The sequence below is a fragment of the Neoarius graeffei genome, chromosome 9 (genome assembly GCF_027579695.1).
Source record: "Neoarius graeffei isolate fNeoGra1 chromosome 9, fNeoGra1.pri, whole genome shotgun sequence".
Lineage (NCBI taxonomy): Eukaryota > Metazoa > Chordata > Actinopteri > Siluriformes > Ariidae > Neoarius > Neoarius graeffei.
In genome coordinates this window covers 63,660,216-63,687,058 of record NC_083577.1, presented here as the reverse complement: position 1 = coordinate 63,687,058, position 26,843 = coordinate 63,660,216, and the positions used below count along the sequence as shown (strand labels likewise).

Sequence of the window (26,843 nt, the reverse complement as noted above, 5' to 3'; positions counted from 1 at the left end):
AGGTAAACTTCATATCTTCACACCACCTTGTAATGTTGTTTATATTATATAGACACATCCACACAAAAAATACGCAAGTGAGTCAAAAGTATTTTAATTTTGAACCGGTTCGCCATTTTGACAACACGCGTCTAGTCAGAAGGAAAACACTGGGAGTGACGTCGAGTGAAATATCAGGAAATATGTCACTCAGAGCCGCGATGTATTTTGTATGATAAATGCGAGTTTTTCAACATGAGAAGATAAACTTCATATCTTCAAGCCAATATGTGATGTTCTTTTTATTATATAGATACATTCACAAACAAAAAGTACCCAAATTTATGAAAACAATTCATCGATTTCCTCACGAGTGAGGATATTGAAAAAATATGTCACTCAATGTCCTGGTTGTAGTTCATATGAAAAATTCGAGTGGCGTATTTCCCAGTAAAACACTTGTGTCCATATAATATAATACAATATAGAAGCTAATCACATTTCTCTTAAGAGTGTTATAAAAATGTAATGTAATGTAATGTAAAGACTGGGGTCCAACCAATATAGCATTTGGCTGACATAATTTTTTCAATATTAAGTTTCCATGGATATTGCTGGAAATTATGCTGATAAAGCAACAGTAACATCTCTTCAAGTCTCATCTCATTATCTCTAGCCGCTTTATCCTGTTCTACAGGGTCGCAGGCAAGCTGGAGCCTATCCCAGCTGACTACGGGCGAAAGGCGGGGTACACCCTGGACAAGCCGCCAGGTCATCGCAGGGCTGATAGAGAGACAAACAACCATTCACATTCACGGTCAATTTAGAGTCACCAGTTAACCTAACCTGCATGTCTTTGGACTGTGGGGGAAACCGGAGCACCTGGAGGAAACCCACGCGGACACGGGGAGAACATGATGCAAACTCTGCACAGAAAGGCCCTTGCCGGCCACGGGGCTCAAACCCAGACCTTCTTGCTGTGAGGCGACAGCGCTAACCACTACACCACCATGCCACCCCTCTTCAAGTCTTATATTGATAAAAACATACATTGGCAGTTCGGGTTACTACACAGGTAGCTAGTCATATTTAATCGATTATAGGCCTCATCCATGCTTGGGTACTTTTGCTGTTTTGGCAAAGCTTAGGAACAATAGAGACCAGAGTCATAGAGATAAAGTGTCTCAACAAAAAGAAAGAAGGAGATTAAAATGTGACCAATCTCTGCTTGAACTGGGCGACTAACTTTGCATTGCCTACTTGGTAAAGTTTGTGCAAGGCTAACATGCAAAGATCTGCATTAAGAGTTAGTCTTTGCCGGGGTGTCATGGCTCAGGTGGCTAAGGCACCATACCATAAATCCGGGGACCTGGGTTCAATTCCAACCTGAGGTTATTTCCTGTCTCTACACTGTCCTATCCAATAAAGGTGAAAAAAGCCCAAAAAAAATCTTTTAAAAAAAAGAGTTAGTCTTTGCTGAAGAGTTCAGAATTATGGCTTTATGAATTTCTACTATGCCAACTAACAAGAGATACATTCATGTTAAGACTGTAAACGAGAGTATTTATTTTTGTATCCTTGGCCTGTTAGATGAACTAACCGATAGTACTAAACAACAAATGAATTTACTCACCTTTGACCAGGCAGAGGTGGTGTCTATACTCCACATAGAATTGTTGTTGTTTTTTAAGTAGTCCTATATTTTTCTACACAACACTGATTTCAAATTTGTTGGCGCTCTTACAGTTAATATTTGGTCCAGCCTATTCTGTAGAGAATAACAGCACACAGTCTCTTCCTGTAATTCAGCCTCGTATGGATACCCCAGGGACACAGGACATGGTTAAAACAGACAATAACAGAGTTCCTGGGGACTGAGAGTAAATGAAAAGAACATAACGTTTTTCAAGAATGACAAATCATTGAGGCCTGATATCATCATTTGGTCAGAGCAGGTGAAGGTCATTCTTGTGGAACTGTCCCATGGGAGGAGGGTTGTTATGAGGCCCATGAGAGGAAGAGAACAAGATACCAAGATCTTGTCCGAGGGTGCAGAGAGAAAGGGTGGCAAACATGGCTGTTCCCAGTTGAAGTGGGGTGTAGAGAGTTCCCGACACTGTCTGTGTGGACAGTGCTCATTGCACTGGGTATATCAGGGAATGAGCGGAAAACAGCCGTGTGCAGGATTGGGGAGGCAGCAAAAAGAGCCTCTTGTTGGCTCTGGCATAAAAGGGAGGAGGAGGAGGGCTGGAGGCCCGGAGCCGATGGGCAGTGATTTGGTTACCACTGCAGACCTGCCAACTGGAGGGCGTCACAGTTAAGGGTCGAAACACCTGATGAAGGTTGGGTATCGTCTGATGACATCAGCCTCGGGCTGAAGGCCACAGTCACTCAAATAGACCGACTGCATTAGGCATCCTCAGATGTATTAAAATAAGCTGTTTGAATTTATTTAAAATATTCGGGGCTTCAGTACATTTAGTATATGTATTTCTGAGAGAAAATACTATTATTCTAAAGGGAATGATCTTTGTTGCTACAAATACAACATGAAACATAAATATAACAAATATTTCCTCTTGCTTGAGTGGACTGTTACATGTGATGTTTATTTTATACAACTTTTGGAGAGAGAGAGAGAGAGAGAGAGAGAGAGAGAGATTCTATGTAATTAATATACAGTTAGGGTGTTTTGAATAGTGCTGTAAAAAAATTAAGTAGGTTATATGCTTCATCCCACTTTAGATGTGCCAAATTAGAAGAGCTAGTTTGGTATTAAAGTTTCAGCACAAAAGTGAGTCCAAAGTCATGGGCCCACAATTTTGAAACTATCCAACTGAAAAATGCCACCCCCTCCCTTCAGGCCTCCCTCCAAAGCCGCTCCTCCAAAACACATGAACATGCACTACCTGATTACTGCTGGAGGACAAATCTACGAGTGAGTGTTTTCGGGCTGGGGTGGTGTTTAGGAGGCTGTAGCATGTCATCGTCATGTCCAGCTACTATTGGCCCTTTTCCACTACCCTTTTTCAGCTCACTTCAGCTCGCTTCAGCTCACTTCAGCCCGACACGGCTCGCGTTTCGACTACCAAAAACCAGCACGACTCAGCTCGTTTCAGCCCTGCTTAGCCCCTAAAACTCGCACCGTTTTGGAGTGGGGCTGAAGCGAGCCAAAGCGAGCCGAGTGAGGTTGGGGGCGTGAGCAGACACTCCCCTGTGCACTGATTGGTGAGGAGGCGTGTCCTCACATGCCCACACACGCCCCGCGAGCGCGCTGGGATCTGTAAACACCGTAAACCCGGAAGAAGAATAATTACGAATTACGAGAATTTCTGAAGCCTTATGCGCCTCGCCTCATCTATACGCTCTTGCCAGTATCTGTTGGCGTTGTCGGTGACAACAAGCCACAGCACCAAGACCAGCAACACTAACGACACCATGTCCTCCATGTTTATTGTTTACTATTCGGGTCGTGAGACTACCGCTTAAAAGATCACTGAATCAGTGACATACAGAGCATCGTGGACGAGTTCGCGGAGCGCAAGGCTCGTCGTATGCCCTTCAAATAATGCGCGCAGTAGGCTATTGATGTTTTATTATGAGCCATGTACAGTATGTCGCCTAATGTTTTTTTGTTTCTGAGTTACATGTTCGTTTGAAGGACTTAATGTACAAAATAACATAGTTGCACCCCGTAGTGTTGAAATTGGTAAACACAGTGCATTCAGTGAGGTTTGCACCGCCCTCCTTTTATTTCTGACTCTTCCTGTCACCGTTGCAACCTCTGAGCGCTCATTCGTATGCCCTTCAAATAATGTGCGCAGTATAGGCTATTGATGTTTTATTATGCGCCATGTACAGTATCCTAATGTTTTTTGTTTCTGAGTTACATGTTCGTTTGAAGGACTTGATGTACTAAATAACATAGTTGCACCCGGTAGTGTTGAAATTGGTAAACACCGCAGTTGCGGACATTTTGTAGCCTAAAATGATGTTATGATAAGCTTTAATAAAGGGCCCGGTCATTTGCCCCGCCCCCGGCCCGGCTCTGACTTGTTCCGCCACTGTCACTGATGTCACTGTTTGCGCTGCTTAACGACATCACGTGACGTCCACCCACTTTCGCTAACTCCACCCAATGTGTCCACCCACTTCCAGCCAGCACGGTTCAGCGCGGTTGTAGTCGAAATGCAACTCCAACAGCCCCGCTCAGCCCGACTCAGCTCGACTCAGCACGGCACGGCTCAGCCGCGTTTGTAGTGGAAAAGCGGCATATGTCTCATTCACATGTAAGAAAACACCCAACACTATCCTAATGAATGTAAACAATGAATGTGGCTATTGTTAGTACTCACAGCTGTCAACTAGTTCGCTAGCTTTAGCAATATGTCTGCCTAGCCTTATGAAAAACACACACAGCGAGTGTAGGGGCAGGAAGGTAGACAGGCAGACAGGCCATCCAGCTATTTCATTCAGACTGAATGTAATAATTGGATGGGCTTTTTACAGCCCTGCGACTGCCACACATGACGGATTTTTTCTTTTTATTGTCAGAGCATTTGATTTATTCATTGCTCTCCAGATATAAAGATAATTTCAAGAAATATAACAAAAATACTTCTAAAAAATTACATGCTCTAGCTTTACAACAATAGGCTTTGCAGATTCATTATCAATAAGTTATCCATCTTTTACATTAACGGCATTTAGCAGACGCTCTCATCCAGAGCGACGTACAACATACCCAGAGCAGCCTGGGGATCAGTTGGTGGTTAGGTGCCTTGCTCAAGGGCACTTCAGCCATTCCTGCTGGTCCAGGGAATTGAACCAGTAACCTTTTGGTCCCAAAGCTGCTTTTCTAACCATTAGGTCATGGCTTCCCCCATCTTACCACTGTAGTCCTCCAAGATGGGCAGGGGTGGTTCCCCAAAATAAACTCTTGCCCTTTAGCTGAAGTTTTCCACAGTACTTTCTTTCTCAGACAACATGATTGAGCATATTAGGAACTGACCTGCTCTGCTATCCTGCCAAGGAGCTCAGATTGCTCAGAACTACTCAGACTATGCTTTAACACAACATGGTCTCTCATACACCAGGCCAAGTGATCTGGGCCAGGCTCAAATAACCTTTAAAAGGTTATGGTCACTTAGTAACAAGGCTCAAACTAGAATTGCCAGAATCCATGCAAAAGGAGCTTTAATTGAATATAACTTATGGTTTATGTTGACATTTGCATGGGTGAAACTTGGCCAAGATATAACATATATTCCAGTACTGATCCATATGTGATGTTGGAGCAATTAGGCCTTTATTGAATTTTTTTTTTAACAATTAAGGAGATAATAACACTGTAATGCATTTAGGAAGCAGACCCCAGGTTTGATAGCATCATTGTCAGTGCTATGTGTTTCTGTGTTTGGCTGTTGCCAGGCAGTCTTAGCCTGATTTCTCTGAAGTGAGCGCTCACTCTGTCTGTTCACCAAATCCCCTTGGAGTATGTGATATAATAGGATTTATGCTGTGCCCTGATCCGATACAGGTCTGTCAGGCTGCTGGTTGTGTGGAGATCTCAGTCGGGTGGGGAGGCCTTATCTCCAAGCCTTGGAATGCAACAGGACAAATTATACTAAAATCAGCCAATTTGTGTACTTCCTTAGGGTTCAACACTGTGACAATTTGGCTGGGCTGCTTACTGTTGAAGTTTGCCACAGTGAATAATTTGTGTTTTTAAAATATCTTTTTCTCTTTTCTCTTTATTTCCTAACAGACCGTTATCAAGAAGTGCCTTTCAGATGACTCCCTGTGTCGCTGATCTCTGGTCTCTGCCTGCCTGTACCACCCACACTTCTCTTTCTCCACCTCAGTCAGAGTACTAATCCTCCCACCTCAAACCGTTCCTTTCTCCACCTGACTGCAGCATTCAGTCCCACCCACAGCCAAGGGAAAGCATAAAGGGGGAGGAAATTATAAACTGAGCCTGCTGTCAAAGTAGTCAGAGGATCATGCTTTGCAGGAACATTACATTTCTTAAATAAAAACAGACGTGTGATTCACAGTCCACCAACCTATTACAGTGTCCTTTTACAGTAAATAACTGCACCATAACCAGACATCCTGAACGTAGTGGATAAGTGCCCATATATCTCGTTTAGTGAGTTTCACTGTGGCTGTCAGCAAAATGTCTGTGGCATTGCCAGCTGTGCGCGACACTAAGTGGCTGACTCTGGAGGTGTGTCGTCAGTTCCAGAGAGGCACATGCTCTCGCAGTGACGAAGAATGCAAATTCGCGCACCCGCCCAAGAGCTGTCAGGTGGACAATGGCCGAGTCATCGCCTGCTTCGACTCCCTCAAGGTAAGAAGCTGTGTAAGATAATTACTGTGTAGCATCTGTCTATATGAGCCTTGACACTGCCGTCCTCTGGAATTGAAAAGGTCTCTCTCATGATGTGTCTCACTGAACAGTCCTTGAGAATTACTTTATTTAGGCAGTAGGAACAAAAATCAATATCAGTCATTTAACAAAACATTAGCACAGTAACACTGATATGAAGCGTGCATCTTAATTGTCCAATTCTACAATTTACTTTCAGCGTTTCAATTTTTGCCAGTTTTGTAAAATTGGTAATGGAAGCTCCTTGCAGGAAGACCATTTCTTAAAGGAACAGTCCACCGTACTTCCATAATGAAATATGCTCTTATCTGAATTGAGACGAGCTGCTCCATACCTGTCCGAGCTTTGCGCGACCTCCCAGTCAGTCAGACGCGCTGTCACTCCTGTTAGCAATGTAGCTAGGCTCAGCATGGCCAATGGTATTTTTTGGGGCTGTAGTTAGATGCGACCAAACTCTTCCGCGTTTTTCCTGTTTACATAGGTTTATATGCCCAGTGATATGAAACAAGTTCAGTTACACAAATTGAAACGTAGTGATTTTCTATGCTATGGAAAGTCCGCACTATAATGACAGGCGTACTAACACCTTCTGCGCGCTTCGGCAGCGCATTGATACGGAGCTCAAATATCAATGCGCTGCTGAAGCGCGCAGAAGGTGGTAGTATGCTTGTCTGCGTCTGACTGACTGGGAGGTCGCGCAAAGCTCGGAGAGGTACGGAGCAGCTCGTCTCAATTCAGATAAGAGCATATTTCATTATGGAAGTATGGTGCACTGTTCCTTTAAGGCCTCATCACACTTATTCGGAATTAGCAGGAATCAAGCAGAACCAGCCGAAATGAAAAATTTTTAAAAATTCGTGCCACATTCGGGCGGGAATTTCAAACTGACCAACATTCTTACAGCTTTGTAAGAATGCCCTTCAAATACTTAGTATGCGCTTCGAACCCGCCTCGAATGATTCTTGCACATTCCGGGTGTATTAGCTTTTGAATGCAGTTCAAATGTAGTTGGAACACAGTAGGAATACCTAGAATGCAGTAAGAATATAAAGAATGCACTTCAAATGCCGTACGAGTGCAGTTCGATTGCTGCCCGAATACCACCCGAAGTCTGGTCGGAAGGTGCCGCGAATGCTGTACGAGTTCACCTCAAATGCAGTCAGAATGCTCCCGGAATACCCGCTGAATATGTTTCGAACGTCTAAGAATTCAAAGAGAATGCAGCTCGAATACTTAGGCCCTGTCCACACGGCAATGGATTCAGGTGAATCCGATAAAATTGTTTATCGTTTCAGCCTGGCGTCCACACGGCACCGGCGTTTTGGGTGCCCCAAAACGATATTTTTTGAGAACGGTTTCCAGAGTGGAAAAATCTGGCAACGGCGCCGTTGTGAAGTCGTCTGGATGAGTAGAACGGATTTGTTTACGATGACATCACAACCACATGACTAGAACAAGCAGCACTCACTCATTCACGCCGGGTAGAAGAAGGGGTTTATGCGCATGCGTCCTATTTCTTCTATTGTTCTGGTGTCTCCGATGGGACCGTCTTACAGCGCACGTAGAGGTGTGGCATGTGTATTGCATCGTTTTCAGCAAGCGTTGCGTTGCCATATGTACCTGATATTTTACTGATCCGTTGCCCATGTGGACGCGATATTTTTTTTACCCACTAAAAAAAAAATCTCGTTGCCATTGTCGTGTGGATGTAGCCTTAGAATGTACTTCGAATATCCCGGAATATACAAAGAATTTTCATTCCGACGGCATTCCGGCTCATCCGAGGCACATTCGGGACATTCTGGCAGGATTTGAAGTGGCTTGCCATTTCGATTTTCCCCTCGAACGCAATCAGAATGTTTCGAACGCTGTTGGAATGCCGTAATAATATTTAGAATGCAGTTAGAATACACTTCGAATGCCATTTGATATTTCTCCTCTTCGAATGCACCTCGAATGTTTTGAGCATGAGCAAAACATTTGGCCTGGCCACAAGAATGGGCCTGAATGTTTGGAATGCACTCAGAATGCAGTCAGAATGTTTAGAATGCACTTCGAATATCCCGGAATATACGAAGAATTTCCTTTCCGACGGCATTCTGGCTCATTCCGCCTCTAGTGTGACTACCCTGTTAACGTGTGCTGTGCTGCACCTTTCTCCACTACATGTTGGTCAATCTAGTTGTTGCAAATAATAAGTAAAAAAAAGGCAAGTAATGCACATTCAGTTCAAAAGTGCATCCCAAACCCCATTCTACACTCTAAATTTAGTGCAATTTAAACAGCAATGACATCATTAATGAACTTACAAACTGTAGCTATTATATGGTGGGATGCAGCCCAAGGATTTATGGCTCAGAGGATGTAATAATCCGTTGCTGGTTTTGTCGTCTCCTTAGTATTACAGAAGTGTATTGAGAATAAAAACCTTATTGTGACTGTAACAGTCACTGAGTACTTGGAAAATGAGCAAACGCTCTATTAAAAAGAGCTTGCCTTTTAGCTAGTGCTCTAAGGTTAGCCAGCTGGCTCGATGCCGTTGGTTGTTTGTGCATGTTTGTTATGTTGCAGCGCTCTGTTTGTGAGTCATTGGCACAATCTAACTATATGGAATCAAACAGAAGCATAAAGCTTAACACTAGCTAGTTAGTTAAATGAGTAAAGGCTTTTTTCTATTATGAGCCGTCAGCGAGCCACTCAGGCAAGCCTACAGAGGGGGGTTACATACCCTGTATGGAGCTCTGTGCGACTCTGAAACCAATGTTGCCAAGAATGCTGGTTAAGTTTAGCTAGTTACCTATCGACTCTAGGAATGATTGCCTTGTACTGCTCCTGAGAGCGATTGTCCCCCTCCTTACTCCCCCGCTGGCCTATGCTCACATCACGCTTAACGTTCCAGTCCCGAGTATACTTATGTCATCGTGATGCAGCTTTACTGTCTGAAATAATTTACGTTCATCAATAAGGTGAGAACCAGACCTGTTATTAACTCGAATATACTCCAATAAATTGAAAAATGTACGCTATAATGTTCACGTTCCGTGTAGTGAGCGATCACACTGTGCACGAGTCCAACTGAACCACGCCTGAGCGCACCTCCTCCAAGCAACCACACCTGAGCACAGTGTGAAGCCATCACACGAGTCAAATGAGCCGGACTTTTAGGGTCATACGTGCTCGGATGTGGTATAGATCACCTAGTGTCAGTACACCCTAAAAGACAGTTATGGGGTGGGTTTTTTTTTTTTTGTGTGTGTATATTAGATTGGAGCGCAGGTGGCCAAGTGGTTAGAGCGCTTGACCGCTAAGCGAACAGTCCCTGGTTTGAGCCTCGGCTCGACGGGGATCTGGGGCTCGCTCCCTGTCCACCCAGCAGTGAATGGGGACCTGGTGGAAACACTGGGGAAGTTAAAGGCGACGAGGAAAGGAACTGGCCACCCTACCTCACTATGCCGATGGCCCAGGACAAGTGCGCTCTCTAACAGGCACTCCCCCAATGTACGAATCGTATATGGGACTCCCCTTTTTTTTTTTTGTATATTAGATTATTTGATTAGTGTATTTTTTTTTTTTTAATCCAGGCTGCTTTGGATTCTGTGGTTTGTCTTTTAGCTAGGTAGTTAACGTTATGGGGAGGGACTCTTCCTGTACTTATTTCAGGCGTTATGATGTGGGACATCTGATCTGGGATATCTTGAGTAATGACTGAATTAATGTGAGTTAACATTCCAGGATTCGCAGGCTGACTCGCAGTACATTTAGAACATGATGTTTTCTAATGTTTTTTCGTATTAATCTTGGCATCTGAATTATTTTGAAGACAAATGTTTCTGTGTCACCCAGAACAAAGTATTCTCCTTCTAGTTTGCCCTTCCACGTCCTTATGCACCAGAGAGAATCTGATTTTCTCTCATGCTAAAGGTGACAGAAGTACTGCGTAGAAACAGGAGTGGATGTGGTCATCTGCTTCAGGTCCTCCACAATAGCATATTAGAGAGACATCCCTGTGTGCTCAGTGTGCCTTCCTTACCGTGACTCATATCATTTTAGGTTGCTTAGCACATATCTTAGAGACTAATGGCATAAACGCCTGGGTGAAGTACTGGGTAGGATTCAGAAATATACAGGCATCCACAGCCCACACACAGCCCTCAGTCAGAGGGACAGTATACTTACTACCTCTCACGATTTAATTGTGTTCTGTTATTATATCTCTCTTCTTCTCTCTTTTCCCCCCTCTGACCCCTACCCCAGCACCACCACCTTGTGCTTTGTCTTAATGCTGTTTGCCTCTGTTATGCTAGCTGTCAGTCACTGTCTGTTCAAAAAAACATATTTTGATGATGACAAACTTTGTATGCAAGAATATTTATGCCCACTAGACTAGAGTACAAAGACTTTAACATTGTAAATGTTTGCACCAGGGTGGCACGGTGGTGTAGTGGTTAGCGCTGTCGCCTCACAGCAAGAAGGTCCTGGGTTTGAGCCCCGGGGCCGGCGAGGGCCTTTCTGTGTGGAGTTTGCGTGTTGTCGGTGTGGGTTTCCTCCGGGTGCTCCGGTTTCCCCCACAGTCCAAAGACATGCAGGTTAGGTTAACTGGTGACTCTAAATTGACCGTGAGTGTGAATGGTTGTCTATGTGTCAGCCCTGTGATGACCTGGCGACTTGTCCAGGGTGTACCCTGCCTTTCGCCCGTAGTCAGCTGGGATAGGCTCCAGCTTGCCTGCGACCCTGTAGAAGGATAAAGCGGCTAGAGATGATGAGATGTTTGCACCAATATAACAATTTTTAAATTATTTTTTACTTTTAGTAAGCTTTTAGTCCATCTTATTACACAGACACAATACATCGCATAGTAAACCCACAGCTGGATCTTGATGTTGTATGACACATAATTAAAAACCAACTGTCAGCACTGTGTAGGTGTAGGCCCGTCACGATTAGTATGACATTTGGTTGAGGACTGATTGTCATACACATAACAACTTAACAGATTAATTGTCTTTTTTTTTTTTTTTGACTTTATGCCACTGTTATTCAACAAACAAAAATTTCTCGCTGCTTTTTAGACTATAAGAAACCGTAGGAAAGGAGAAAAGGGGCACGAGTAATAACTTAAAAATATAAAACCTATTGCAGGATCACACAAATAGGCTACCTGCTAATCAACAAAGTGTTGAAACTGATTATAAATTCTAATGATTAATTGCAATCATTTGAAAGAATAGTGGCAGTAATAACTGTGACAGACATACGTAGGTGGGCGTACGGCTGAACACTCATGTTTACGTGAAAATTAGATTGAGGTCTCAACCTTAAATCCTTCTTTATTGATTGACTTCTGAACATTAAATCCCTCTAATCTGATGATGAAACATTTAGCCCTTTATTATGAGATTTAAAGTACGACTTATTTAAAATGTCTATGATTTGTTTGTTGTTATTGTTTTTCACATCTGCATCATAATTAACATGAATATTATTGTCGAGCAGATATATTCTCTTGGGAGAGAGCATGAGGTGTTATTTCTCTGTGTGTAGACTCAGTTTCACTCTCGTTCTAGCGCTCTCTGTATTACCTCATTCGCACTCACAGTGAAAACCAGATATTTTCTGATATATTATGCTCTAATGGTGTCTTGTAGGAATGGGAGCAAAATGGCAAAGGCAAAACGTTACTCTACCCCCTTGTGACCGAGTAACATTTACAGAAATCTTTTGTTATAGCTCCAGAGAGAATCAGAATAATCAGATTTACATGTTGTGACCGTTCATGGCGTTGCTGGCAGATAGGCACGAACTATATATAAAACGCTTGTTTTTTTCATGTACATATATATCTATGATAACGTTTCATTTATAAACTACACACAGTGACATCAACAACAGTAGCTAATAAAACAAAACAGTTATAACAATATACTCTAATAGAAGTTATGTAAATGTGGTCTCTCTCTCTCTCTCTCTCTCTCTCTCTCTCTCTCATGAACAGGATTCTGACATTTCCACTTAATATTTTTATCATGGTTGAGGCGTGGAGACCAGTGTTGTTTTTGGCAGCCATTTTTGATTTAGTTTTAGTCTTAGTCTTTTGGATGAAATGCTTATTAGTCAATTCCATCCTTGATAGTTTTGGTGTAGTTTTAGTCGACGAAAACTAAAAGGGTTTTAGTCCAGTTTTAGTCATTCATTTTAGTCGAAAAAATAATTACTTTAAAACATTAAATTAGGCCAGTACAGAGATTGACAGGTTGTGCATACTGTAACATGCTCTCAAAACAGTGTCTGAAAACAAACTTGTTTCACTTGAACGTAAAAAGTATGTCAAATATTTGGGTTTAATAATCGATGACAATCTTTCTTGGAAGCCTCATATTGATTTTATTTGCAACAAAATAAGCAAGGTTGTCGGCCTTTTGGCCAAGATTAGACATTTTATCCCACTACATACCCTTATGACATTATATCGCTCTCTGATTCAACCTTATTTAACATATGGTCTTAGTTCTTGGGGACAGGCTTGTAAAACTCATATAAATAAAGTATTTATCCTACAAAAACGAGCTTTAAGATTAATCCATTTTGTTGATAATAGAGAAAGTGCCCTTCCATTGTTTTCCAAAACCAGTATTTTACCAGTAAATCTTCTTGCTGTGAGGTGACAGTGCTAAGCACTACACCACCGTGCCACCCGGTGATGAAAGTAATGATATTCATTACTTTTCCATATTGAAAGATTGGGAATGAAAATGTATTTTTTTCCATGTTGTTTTTACCCTCTACAATAATGGATTTCGTATGTGAATGGGCTTATCTCGTCCAGTGGAATGATCATATCCTCTCAGTGATTAATGTATAGCTTTAGAGAGGCAAGGGGAGGGATGGGAATCGAGGACCAGTTCCAGTTGAGAGCCAGTTCCAAATTGTCCAGTCCATCCAAATCTTATGCCTCAGAGGCCATCAATTCCTTTTATCGATGCTGGCATGGTTTTTTCGAACAGTTGCTCTGTATCTGATGTCAAATTCTGCATCTGTGCTGCTGGAAACTTGCAACAACAAGCAGTCATGGCAGAGAGGAAGACAGTCAAAGTGTTTTCTAGTGATGCACATGTTTGTAATACCCGTTTTCCATTTCCGGTTGAGAGTACGTCGTGCGCGTTCTGGCTGCCGCTTCTCACCGGAGCTTTTTTGTTTTATTTTATTTCTTTTTCTATTTTTTTTTCTGTGTGTTTGTGTAGTTTGATGTTTGTTTGAGTGTTGAGTGTTTTCTCCACCGGTTGTGGTGTAGCTCCGGACCTAGTTTTGGGCGTCGGTTCCCTCCAGGCCTTGGTTCGCCGTGGGTGATGCCTGTGCTCCCAGCTGTGGACTGCAGTGAGCTCGTTGCTCATTTTACATCATGGTTGTCCAGCGCTCTGTGCTGTGATGTTCCGAGCGATGTTGCTTGGTGGTGTCACGGCGGCTGTGCAGGCTGTTTGGGACACACCAGCGCTCTGCGTAGCGGAGCTTCTCTGCTCGTTGTGTGGATCCATGGTGTGGTGTTCTGAGCGATGTTGCTGACGGCGTCGCGGCGGCGGTGCTGGAGATGTGGGACTTGTTTTCGTGCGCCTTTTGGTGGGACTGTGGCTGCTACACCACGGGATTTACATCCTGACCCCTACTTGGTGGACTTTTTACTTTTTATTTATTTTTTTTCTTATTATATTATTTAATTTTTTTCCTTTCTTTGTCTACTATTGTAAAGCGTCCTTGGGTTTCTTGAAAGGCGCTATACTGTATAAATTTAACTTATTATTATTATTATTATTATTATTATTAATACCCACACCCACCGACCCATTATGAGAGCCAACCCGCAAAAATACGCATCAATCAACCACTCGGACGCAACCTGCAAACCACCACCTTTAGCCTGTATAGCGAACGTATCCATATCATAGAGTAAGGAAGTAACGATTTCTCAATAAGCATAATACACTGATTGGAAGGCATGTATCTACTGTATCTTAGCCAAATAGCGCCTGGGTCCAGGCTACTAAATACATAGGCAAATTAATCAAAACAGTGTTCTTTATTGTTGAATAGCAGCAAAAAAATTAAAGACATGAACTGTCTCTCTGTCTTTCTCTCACATACACACACACGCACAGTGAACTTTACAGTGAACATCTTAACAGTGAACTTTAACAAAATAGTAGCCTACTGTCTTTTTTAGCCTAGTATTTGGCTGCACTGTGTAGAAGAAGAATGTCCACAGTTCCAAGATTTGACCTATTTTGACGTACAACCTTAACTTCTAACTTCGCCAATTTTTAACTTTTCTCTGATTAAGTTGGCCACATCATCAGTAGCTGGGTTTCTGTTGCAGTTTTGTGCAAACTAGAAGCAATGTTTTAAAGATTTCGACAAAACACAATTGCGAATGATCTGTGTTTCCATTGAGTGCTGTTCTGTGATTAAAGCAGGGTTTTTTCAGAAATGTAGCGCTTCCATTTGCTCTTCATATCATGTCAGGTTAATGGAAACACAGCTACTGTTAGCCTGAATAGCTTCTTCTTGCTGACCAAAAAAAGACTTTTAGCGGTGTTTTCTAAATAAAAGCTGTTGGATGCCGCTTACAGAAAAAACTGAGGTGGCGCCTATTAGCAACTCGCGCATCACAAGTAGGGATGGCGAAAACTAAAAAAAATCTTGACCGACCACCGAGCCTCATTAGCCGGTTAAAGTCGGTTAACCTATGAGTTTAAAATTCTAGAATTGGAATTATTACAGGGATGTAAACGGCGCGCCTTTTGGCGGATGCCGCCCTCTCCACGGCTGAATCGCGCAGATCCGACCTTCCTTTCCCAAGGGGGGGCGTTGGAGCGTCCGACCACAACTTCATCAAAGCAAATTCTGCATATAAGCAAATGCCGCCACAATCCATGAAACACAGGAAGTACAAGCACGAGAAGAAAACAGCAAATCAGAAAGCCGCACATGCCCGCGCCGAAGCCGCGCAAAATTTAATGCGCGCAGCTTCCACGCAAACGCGCGCAGCCCCCCGATCCACTGCCTTCCTCCCACCCCCCCACGCCTCATGGACTGCAACGGCACCCGCCTATTTAGTAATTTTAATACAGAGTCCACCTTGAAATTACATTCAGACACTCCAACGCCCCCCCCCCCCCCCCCAAAAAAAAACGGATCTGCACGATTCAAAAAAAAAAGTCGGCATCTGCGCCTTTAGTTTGTGTGGAGAGATATGATCTGCAATAACATGAATTGTTGGCTACAGACCGAAACATACTTTCAGAATGCACTGGCCAAGGCAGGACTAAGCTCGATGTGCCTTCTAATAATAATTTTAAAAAAAAAACAGAATAGTAATTTGTAAGCTAAAAAGCCTGTGTCTACACTTTCGCAGAGTGGCAGCGGGAGGGCGGGACATGACTGAATGGGTGTTTCTGATTTGTCAGCTGTCTTTAACTGGGGCGGGACATGACTGAATGGGTGTTTCTGATTTGTCAGCTGTCGTCCTTACACCGCATGGCATGCCCCAAGCGTTTACAACATGGAATTCCAAGTCCTCCGCTCCAAAATCGGCAGCTTCAAAACGATTGATTTTTTTTTTTTAACCGACAACCAAAAAAAAATTAACCGGTTGACGTTGATTCGGTCAACCACCGGTCAAACGGTCATCGGTTAACATTCTTAATCACAACCCTTTAGTGTGTGTGTGCGTGTGTGTGTTTGAGAAAGAGAGTCAGACAGACAGACAGAGATCCAGTCTATTCAACGCAGAATTCTTACGCCTTTATTCCACCTCGTGTTCTGTGTAAAACTTCTGAATGCGGAACAGGGGTCCGTGTCGTTCCACTTCTGAGCCAGAATGATTGATCGTAACAGAAGCAGAATCAACGCCTATGTAAAAGGGACAGCCGGCACAGCGGAACAGGAGCATGGCGTTTTTTGACACTGACATTCTTTTGATGTTCTTCTTTCCAAGACCAGCGCGAATTCAGACATCTCAGTCTACAGCGTCTAAGGTCTAAGCGCCTTTCTGCCTCAAATCACTTCCTGCTTCTCTTCACTTTCTCCTCAACATATTTCTCATCCGTAGACATGTTGCTTGCATGAGTCTTTCCACTCCTTTCTTCCTTGTTACCTCGCTCTCTCTCTGTCTCTCTTTCTCTCTCTCTCTTTCCAAGCACAGTTTTGTGTGACAGACTCTTTTTTTTTTTTCCCCCGAAAAGCCAGCTGGGCTATAGAACACGTTATGTATATTGAGGCTGTTACGTCCTTGAAACATGAATTATTTAACAGAAACAATTACATGTTGCATATGATGCTCAGCAACTTTGCATGTGCTTGAAGAGTGCTATAAATGTGCACAGCGAACAAAAGCGCCTCAACACTCAGTTCACCTGTAGCGTATGCTCGGGGTATTCATATTTCCGACGTCACCCTAGACGCTGACACTCAGTTGACCCATGTCATACCTCTGGTTGCAGAATCCCGGCTTGCAGCGTAAAAACGCACACTGGCGCAGCTTCCTACCGGCTTTATTTGGTTCAGTGTAAACCGCTAAAGCTGGAATATCGAGGTGCCTTCTTTATGCCAATTTTCCAGAATATCTGTGTAAAGAGGGCTTTAGAGCTAGAGACAGAGAGAGGGTGGAAGGTGGTCTAGTAATCCTAGCCGAGTCTATTTCAAGCAATTCGGAGAGCCTATAACACAAAGCCTGTTGCACATAATATTTCTGTAAGTTATTTATAACTTAGTCAGAAAGCTGCTTTGTCACTTTTTGACCCGACTCACTTGAACCCGTGATATTTTTCTAGTAAGCTTAGACTGTTGCTACAGATAGCTCTGAGGCTACAGCCAGCTGCTCGACTCGCCCACCAGCTCCCAGCCAGCGAAACCCTTTCATGCTTATTTTAACATGATCAAATGCTGTTAGGCAGACAGTATACGCTGTACTAATAAAACAGCTGTGTTGATGCTGAAAACCTGTGTAGGCCTACTTTTTTTCCCCCCCACACTGAAATTTCCGCAACTAATAAGGGAATTGATAAAGAATCAGACCGATAAGCAGAATCAATAATTGCATTGGTATCAGTAAAATTTTATTCCTGTCCTTAGGCAGGGGCAATAGATTTTACAGGCCATAAACTTTACCTCAGACTTTCTGGCAAACATGGTGACTTACTGTAGTACCATAGAAGAAAGGCTACATACACTACCGTTCAAAAGTTTGGGGTCACCCAGACAATTTTGTGTTTTCCATGAAAAGTCACACTTTTATTTACCACCATAAGTTGTAAAATGAATAGAAAATATAGTCGAGACATGTTTCTGGCCATTTTGAGCATTTAATCGACCCCACAAATGTGACGCTCCAGAAACTCAATCTGCTCAAATGAAGGTCAGTTTTATAGCTTCTCTAAAGAGCTAAACTGTTTTCAGCTGTGCTAACATGATTGTACAAGCAGGGCTCTACACTAACTTTTTTTTTCAGGAGCACACGTGCTCCTAAGTTAAAAATTTTAGGAGCACAGGGAAAAAAATGGGGGCACAAGTAGGTTTTCATTTTAAAGGTTTATTGCAGCGCAAACCTTAGACACACCAACACATAAAACGCAAAATTCAATTGAGAATGAATGAATGAACGAATGAATGAATGAACAAACAAATGAATAACGAACAACTGAATGAATGAACAAACAGTAGCTGAACAGAGAGCAGAGCTCAGCAGAGCTAACAACATCATCAAGGACAGCTCCCACCCTGGCTCTGAGTTCTTTGACTTACTGCCCTCAGGCAGGCGTTACAGGTGCATCAAAGCAAGGACCAACAGACTCAAAAACAGTTTTTTCCCACAGGCCATAACCACCTTGAACAATTAGCCTTTTTCACATTACATCACTTGCAGGGGAACTCATATCCGTTTTCAGCCTTTTGAATGGAAGAAGAGGTATACGGCGGCAACATATGTTAACAAAACTGTGTCATTAACAGATAAGACTGATAATAATATTGCGCATTGTTGTTTATCATTACGTATCGTTAGCGACCATTCCAGTCACCTATCTGCCTTGTTTTGGAGAGGAAGTTTACTGACTTTCTATGGTTGCTACTTGTTAGCCAGCAGATTAGCATGCCGCCTCTTCTTCCATTCAAAAGGCTGAAAACGGATGTGAGGTTCTTCTGCAAGTGACGTAATGTGAAAAAGGCTAATTACATGCACTGACTGATGCCACTTCTGGCAGGTGCAACAATGCACCAACAAGGACCTAAAAGGACAATATTCTCACACTTACCTGATACAGTGCAATACTTATTACAGTGCAACCTCACAGAGCAACTTTTTAGTTTTTATAACTTTTGTATATTTTATATTTATATTTCTACACTTTTACATCCAAACCCAATACAATGCAATACCAAATACAGTGCAATATCCTGAGTTTTGTAGCTGAACTGAGTTTCTATAACTAATGTGCAATTAACATCTGCAACTCAACACGCCCAGCTGTATATGGGCAATTCCATGTAAATGTCAACCTCACCATGCAAAAATAAAGCAACATGTAATACATCAAAACCACTCCCAGAGATATCACCTAGGCCTGTATTTTACAGATGTGAATAAGTTGAACCAATTTGTAACCAACCTAATATGTCACTGTCAGTCTTTCTTTCTTATAATGTAAAACCCAAGCTAAAATCAACTTTGATCATGTACAATTCTATATTATTGCCACAAGCCACAGAAATGTATGCTAAAATCCACAAAACAGCAAAACAATAGCCATCCTAAATATTATTTAAGAACTTTGATAGTTTTAGCTGATATTTAGAGAGTTTTTCAAAGGGTTATGGTGGTTAAACTGCTGATTTTCTAAACATATGCCATGTCTATTTCAGACGCGTCACATCCATAACGGAATTTCGTCACATCCATAACGCTGACTTTTCCTTCCGAAACTCTGCATGAAATACAAAATATTTTTAACAAAGATTTTTTAATATTCACCTTGGACCCCTCTATCAAATGGATATCTCCATTTCGACATTAGGTTTACGATTTCACAGAGTTTGATAAAAATGTACAGTCACCCAAGAAAAGTGATACTTTTTCTGTCACATCCATAACGCATCTTTTATTGGCGTTTTCTGGCATGCCCTAGATGTACTATGGGAATTGTTCTTGTTCTATCACTTCTCCAGTATGGTACAGCCTTAAAATATGCAACACCTGTTTAAATACTGGGAGACAATAAAACATGCACTGGGTCATTTGTTGCCATTTTGAGTTCAAGTGTCACGTCCATAACGCTGGAATTGCTCATATATATATTCTTTGTTTTTCTGCTGTGTTGTGACATGCACCATTTGTATATACTGTATATTATTTGTTTTTCTGCTGTGTTGTATGTTCCCATCTAAATGTTTGCACTGGGGTGTGTGCTTTCCATCTCATTATATAATTTTCCCGCACCTTCTCCCACCGTTCTAGCTTTCTTCACTACACTTTCTTCCTCGTCCGTTTTTTATTCTTGTTTCCACCATCATTGCTTTTAAAAAACGCCGTTATTCTCTGCATAGCGAATATATTTCTCAGCTCGGCCCGAACCAGCTCTCAGTTATCTCTCAGTTGAATGATCTGATGAATCCCTAAAAAGCACTTTTCCCACCTAATGCCACACCCACAGCATACAACCGTGGGAAAGAGGGGCAATCACAGAAAGATGTGGCAGAACGGCAAAAAAAAATTTAACTTTTTCACATCTGCATAGCGAATATATTTCTCAGCTCGGCCCGAACCAGCTCTCAGTTATCTCTCAGTTGAATGATCTGATGAATCCCTAAAAAGCACTTTTCCCACCTAATGCCACACCCACAGCATACAACCGTGGGAAAGAGGGGCAATCACAGAAAGATGTGGCAGAACGGCAAAAAAAAATTTAACCACCCCCCCCGGCTACCATGGGAACCACCGCAGGTGCAAGACAGGGGCAATGCACGCAACTACAGACAGGGAGCAAGGCGCAGGCAGAACACACACACACGCACACACAACACTGAACACACACACTTACAACAATACAGGCCGTTACTCGTTACACTATATTAGGTAGGCTATCCAGCGCTGGATTTACATACTTTGCAGTTTAACATTTGTTATATTTTAGAATGTTAAACTCGTCGCATCTGTGCTCAGTGCTTTCCTAAATTGTCGGCCGCAAGAAGCCCTCGCACGAATGCGCGTGGTTTTTTTTCGTCGTTCACATGCCAAAAAATTCGCTCGCAAATGCGAGTGAAATGTGCGCTCTGTAGAGCCCTGTGTACAAGGGTTTTCTAATCATCCATTAGCCTTCTGAGGCAATGAGCAAACACATTGTACCATTAGAACACTGGAGTGATAGTTGCTGGAAATGGGCCTCTATGGACCCTTTTCACGTGACGTCACGACAAACGCGGCCGCCATTTTGGACGTGTACTACCAGTAGTTTACCACAGCCAACATTGAGGAACGGCAGCAAAGAAAGTGTTTATTTTCAGCAAGACTTCCATCATGCCACTATATTGTTGTGCACCTGGATGTAGTAACCATCAACAAACAAGGCAAGGGTTATCATTTTATCGGATCCCGGTAGATGCTGACCGACGGAGAAGATGGATAGCGGCATACCAACGCTTGTGTAGTGACCACTTTGTTGGAGGTAAGACGAATAAAATTAGCCAGAAAAGGCATTACATTGCTGTTAACATTCTGTGGCGGCGAGTGTGTAACCAAATAGGCTAAAATAACCCATTGTAACCTCTTTGTTCTTCTGTAGTAGCTATTAGCTAATGACATTAGCTAGCGTTGTGTTCCTTTGCTGTTGGTAGACTGTAGGACAGATCAGAGGCAGTGTCCTACAAACAGCGCTTAATTTGAGGGGAGCAAGCCGGAGCACGCTCCGGAACCTCGGGCGTTGGCTCCGGCAGCTATTTACACTGGATCCGGTGATCTGACACCTCTTTTGACTATGTAACAAAAAAAAATAATAATAATAATAATTAAATAAAAAAATGCAAGTTTATTTAGTGTTAATGTCTGATTTTGATATCTGTCTTAATTTGCAGTGTTATTACAAAACATGCCCAGAAGCGCAGCGCAGAGCCCCCCTCCCCTCTCCTCTTTTTTTCCGCTCCGGAGCCGCTCATCCTCTGCGCTCCGGGACCTCCCACTTTACAAATTAAGCACTGCCTACAAATAAGTGTTCAAAATAAGAGGAACATGTATTTGTCTCTTAAATCCAGGCCGTTCCCTGTAATCTGTCACAACGGTTGGAGAAAGTAATGGCAACTAGTGAGTGCACAAACCGTATAAGGGAAACTGTACACAGCGCCAGGGCAGTGTGATGGTATGTCTACTTTTAGATTGTGTTAGCTGATCAATGAACACACTCGTCACTCGACGAGTTTCACGTCTTTACGACGGATACTTAAACGTGTGTTAGGTATTATTGTTGCAGTCGAAGCAGTCATTGTAGCAGCTAGATGAGCGAGAACCGAAAGGGTCTGTGCCATAAACCGTTATTTCTGTACGGCGTTGCTAATGTGTCGTTACTGTTGTTATTTCTCCCTCTGCTCGCCCTGTAAATGCCCTACGTCGCTGGATAGCGAAGGTATTTTCTGCATCTCGCTCCTTTTTCTTGTATGTTCTCCGTTTGTCGCCTTCCTTGCATTCAAACCGATTCGAGCCGAAGTCCGCTACATGTCCAAAATGGCGGTCGCGTTTACGAAGGTCACGTGACTGAAAAGGGTCTATAGAACCTTTTCAGTCACGTGACCTTCGTAAATGCGACCGCCATTTTGGACATGTAGCGGACTTCGGCTCGAATCGGTTTGAATGCGAGGAAGGCGACAAACGAAAAACATAAAAGAAAAAGGAGCGAGATGCAGAAAACACCTTCACTATCCAGCGACGTAGGGCATTTACAGGGCGAGCAGAGGGAGAGATATTTGCAAAAATTGAGGTTAGCAGGCTTAGAGAACGATGTTTACCTGCTTCCACCAGGATTGTTCACTGACATACGGAAGTACACGAAGCCCTCGTCTTTACCTGACTTCGGCCCACATGATCTGTATACCTATGTCATTAAAAACCCATCGCCATGCCATACACATACACGCCAACGTCCGAGGTTCCGGAGCACGCTCCGGCTTGCTCCAGGAGTGCTCCGGCCGAGGTTCCGGAGCGCGCTCCGGCTTGCTCCCCCTCAAATTAAGCAGCGCGCGCCGGCTTGCTCGCCCTCAAATTAAGCAGCGCGCTCCGGCTTGCTCCGGAGCAAGCCGGCGCGCGCTGCTTAATTTGATGGGGAGCAAGCCGGAGCGCGCTCCGGAACCTCGGCCGGAACACTCCGGGAGCAAGCCGGCGCGTGCTGCTTAATTTGATGGGGAGCAAGCCGGAGCGCGCTCCGGAACCTCGGCCGGAGCACTCCGGGAGCAAGCCGGCGCGCGCTGCTTAATTTGAGGGCGAGCAAGCCAGAGCGCGCTGCTTAATTCTCGGACGTTGGCTCCGGCAGCTATTTATACTGGATCCGGTGTAAATAGCTGCCAGATCATAATTACAGTAAACTAGTAAATCCAGTAAAGGAAAAACTTGAGACTGAAAGGTTTTAACAGTCATCCAAATAACTGAACGTAAACATTGTTACAGTAACATACCAGCTATGATGTTGTTGACATTAGCTAGTCAACAATAGCTACTACCGAAGAACAAAGAGGTTACAATGGATTATTTTAACCTATTTGGTTACACACTCGCCGCCACAGAATGTTAACAGCAATGTAATGCCTTTTCTGGCTAATTTTATTCATCTTACCTCCAACAAAGTGGTCACTACACAAGCGTTGGTATGCCGAGGGCTGCCAATCTGTTAATGGCCGGTATCCATCTTCTCCGTCGGGATCCGATAAAATGATAAACCTTGCCTTGTTTGTTGATGGTTACTACATCCAGGTGCACAACAATATAGTGGCATGATGGAAGTCTTGCTGAAAATAAACACTTTCTTTGCTGCCATTCCTCAGTGCTGGCTGTGGTAAACTACTGGTAGTACACGTCCAAAATGGCGGCCGCGTTTCAGGGCTCGAAATTAACTTTTTTCTTTGTGTCCCCCAGTGGTCCCGAATTCTGTGTTGTATTGTCCCGAATGGAAGCAATAGTGTCCCCATTTTTTTCCTCTCTGAAATAACCAGTGGTTAATATTATCATATGAAGTTACTATTATATTTGTAACTATGCGATTTTGAACCCTTTATATCATTTTTACAATAAGTCACAAGACACAAGCGATACATGTCCTATACATCATCTACTTCAAAATTACAGTTATTGCATTTTCAGTTTATTAAACTTTGGCGATCTCACTGTATGAATAGATACCCGTTTATTTAAAGGGGCCAACTAGCTCATTCAGAAAATGTTTCAACTCCCTACATCTGCAGTACACTTTAGTTGAAAATAAGACCCCTTTTATGTTCATTTCATCTACTTATACCTTGAATATCTGTTGGCACTTATAAGGCCAACTTATCATTTTCACCATTACCGTTATCCATTTTTATGAACTTTCCGTTATCCATTACCGTTATCCATTTTTATGAACTTTCCGTTATCCATTTTATGAACTTTCGCTGCCGGGTGCAAATGTTAGCACCATCAGCATAGTGGCAGGTCCTAGCCCAGTTGTGCTGCTGACTGACTAAACTTTCTGAACTAGAAAGACACCAAGAAAACTCACTTATTCTGTTGAACGGTATCTTCCGTCAATATCATCCACATCATTCCTGTTGTATTTTATAACGTGTCTAACAGTGTTCATTAAGTTCATTCAGTTGCTAGCGTTGCCTGCAGACCAGGCGATGACACTTTGGATCCTGAAGGTCCCGGAGACGTTATGTCTGGGCTTTCAGTTTCTTCCCCGCGGTCGGTCCGCTTCAACCACTTCAGCATTTTTGTTCTGGCAAGAGTCGGCGCAGCGTGTGCGGTAGCAATTCCATTCCAAGTCCATATAATGCGGACACCGGCCGAAGATTCTAGAACAGAATTAGTCCGGGAGCCATGGGGTCGGACCCGGAATTTTTGGTTAAAGGTTTTTTTTTTGCTTTATCTTATAGATTTGAGGTAGCTCTTCAAGATTTAAGAGGGTGCCCGGTGATATCCCTTGGGCAATTTAATATATTAACCCTTTAATGCCCTATATGCCCAAATAATGGAAGAAAATACAAAAAAAAAAATATCAGTGTAAATACTGATATTAAATGCACCAAGTTGGCTGTATCTGATAGGTATTCACATTTTTCTCTATATTTGTCATTCAAATACATCAAATGTGGATTAATTAACCCTTTCATAACTTTTCCAAATTAGCGATTTTTATACAAGTATTACATAAACTCTACAGTTAATACAAAATAATGATCAATATCTATGTAAGAACTATACAGCATGCAAAAGAACTATATACAGCATGCACACACACACACTAATGACCAATAACTATGTAAAAGAACTATATACAGCATGCATACACTCACACCAATGATCCACTATGTAAACGAACTATATACAGCATGTATACACTCACACCAGTGATCCACTATGTAAAAGAACTACAGCATGCAATAGAACTATATACAGCATGTATACACTCACACCAGTGATCCACTATGTAAAAGAACTACAGCATGCAATAGAACTATATACAGCATGTATACACTCACACCAGTGATCCACTATGTAAAAGAACTACAGCATGCAATAGAACTATATACAGCATGTATACACTCACACCAGTGATCCACTATGTAAAAGAACTACAGCATGCAATAGAACTATATACAGCATGCATACACTCACACCAGTGATCCACTAAAGCATGAAATAGAAATATATACAGCATGCATATACATTCACACCAGTGATCCACTATGTAAAAGAACTACAGCATGCAATAGAACTATATACAGCATGTATACACTCACACCAGTGATCCACTATGTAAAAGAACTACAGCATGCAATAGAACTATATACAGCATGTATACACTCACACCAGTGATCCACTATGTAAAAGAACTACAGCATGCAATAGAACTATATACAGCATGCATACACTCACACCAGTGATCCACTAAAGCATGAAATAGAAATATATACAGCATGCATATACATTCACACCAGTGATCCACTATGTAAAAGAACTATATACAGCATGCAATAGAACTATATACAGCATGCATATACACTCACACCAGTGATCCACTATGTAAAACTACAGTATGCAATATATCAAGCATGCAAAATGGCACATACAGCATGCGCACACACACACACAAGAATAGCAAAAGATACTGATTTTCAATTAACCAAATTGGCTGTACAGTATTCACGCTTTACTGTCATTCAAATTAGTCAAATGTGTAATTGACCCTTTCATAAATTTGCAAAATTAACAATTTTGATACAAGAACTACAGTACATAAAGCATGTACGTGCATGCATGCATGCACACGCACACATACACATGCACACACACTAATGAGCAATAATTATGTAAAATAATTACATACAGTATGCAAACACACACACAAAACACAAAAACTATTTAAGGAAAGAACTAAGAGTTCAGATGAAAAAAAACCCCTCTAAACCCTTTGCCATTGCTTAGTGTCTGTAAAAATATGCTTATGTACTGGATGCCAGCTAGTACAGAGGAGAATGTTAAGTAAACCTTACTCCCCAACGTTTTAAAAGTCGTGCTAGTCAGTGGAAGAGCAGTGTGGTTTGGAGTGGGGGTGAATCGGGAACAATGCCCTGAATTTTACTAGGGAACCAGGAACATTACTATTTCAACAGTCAATATCGTAAAAATAAGCAATCTATTAGCTTAATGTATTAGCTTAAGGAAACCTTACTGCCCAACGTTTTAAAAGTCGTGCTAGTCAGTGGACTGGCTAGTGCACATGACTCTCAGTCCACAAGCAGTGTGGTTTGGAGTGGGGGTGAGGGTAAGGTTAACAGACTTTTGAGATGATAATCGGGGACAATGCCCTGAATTTTACTAGGGAACCAGGGACATTACTATTTCAACAGTCAATATCGTTAAAATAAGCAATCTATTAGCTTAATGTATTAGCTTAAAAAAATCAGTGACTAGCATTTACTAGGTGAGAGTTGGGTGTGCTAGCCAGTGTTGTGAAACTATGGGTCTAGTTCACTGGTGAGCAGTGAGTACATGTCACTGCTCTTTCATGATTACAGTCAAATAGTTTCTCTGCTTAGCTTATGCGTGCTGTGATCTTTTGGGGGCAGTGTGATTGACAGAGTTAGCAAGATAGCTACACAAGTTGGCTTGAATTAGCTAATTGTGTCCCTCATATGCCCCTGCAGAAGTAAACACAAGGATGACAATGGAGTGTATGCCTAATAATTTAAG

General features: G+C 42.4%; 1 protein-coding gene across 4 annotated transcripts in view; it reads left to right on the top strand.

The window, feature by feature from the left end:
• The window catches only part of mbnl2 (muscleblind-like splicing regulator 2), a 72,880-nt gene that overhangs the window by 12,648 nt on the left and 33,389 nt on the right, over positions 1-26,843 (top strand). For 3 of the 4 annotated variants that reach the window (XM_060930075.1, XM_060930074.1, XM_060930079.1), the window contains exon 2: positions 5,747-6,331. In XM_060930075.1, the coding sequence (XP_060786058.1) occupies positions 6,158-6,331 (174 nt within the window). In that variant the 5' untranslated portion in view covers positions 5,747-6,157. Of the gene's footprint in view, positions 1-4,141; positions 4,269-5,746; positions 6,332-26,843 lie in introns of those variants that run through there. The other variant, XM_060930076.1, reaches the window with a different exon arrangement.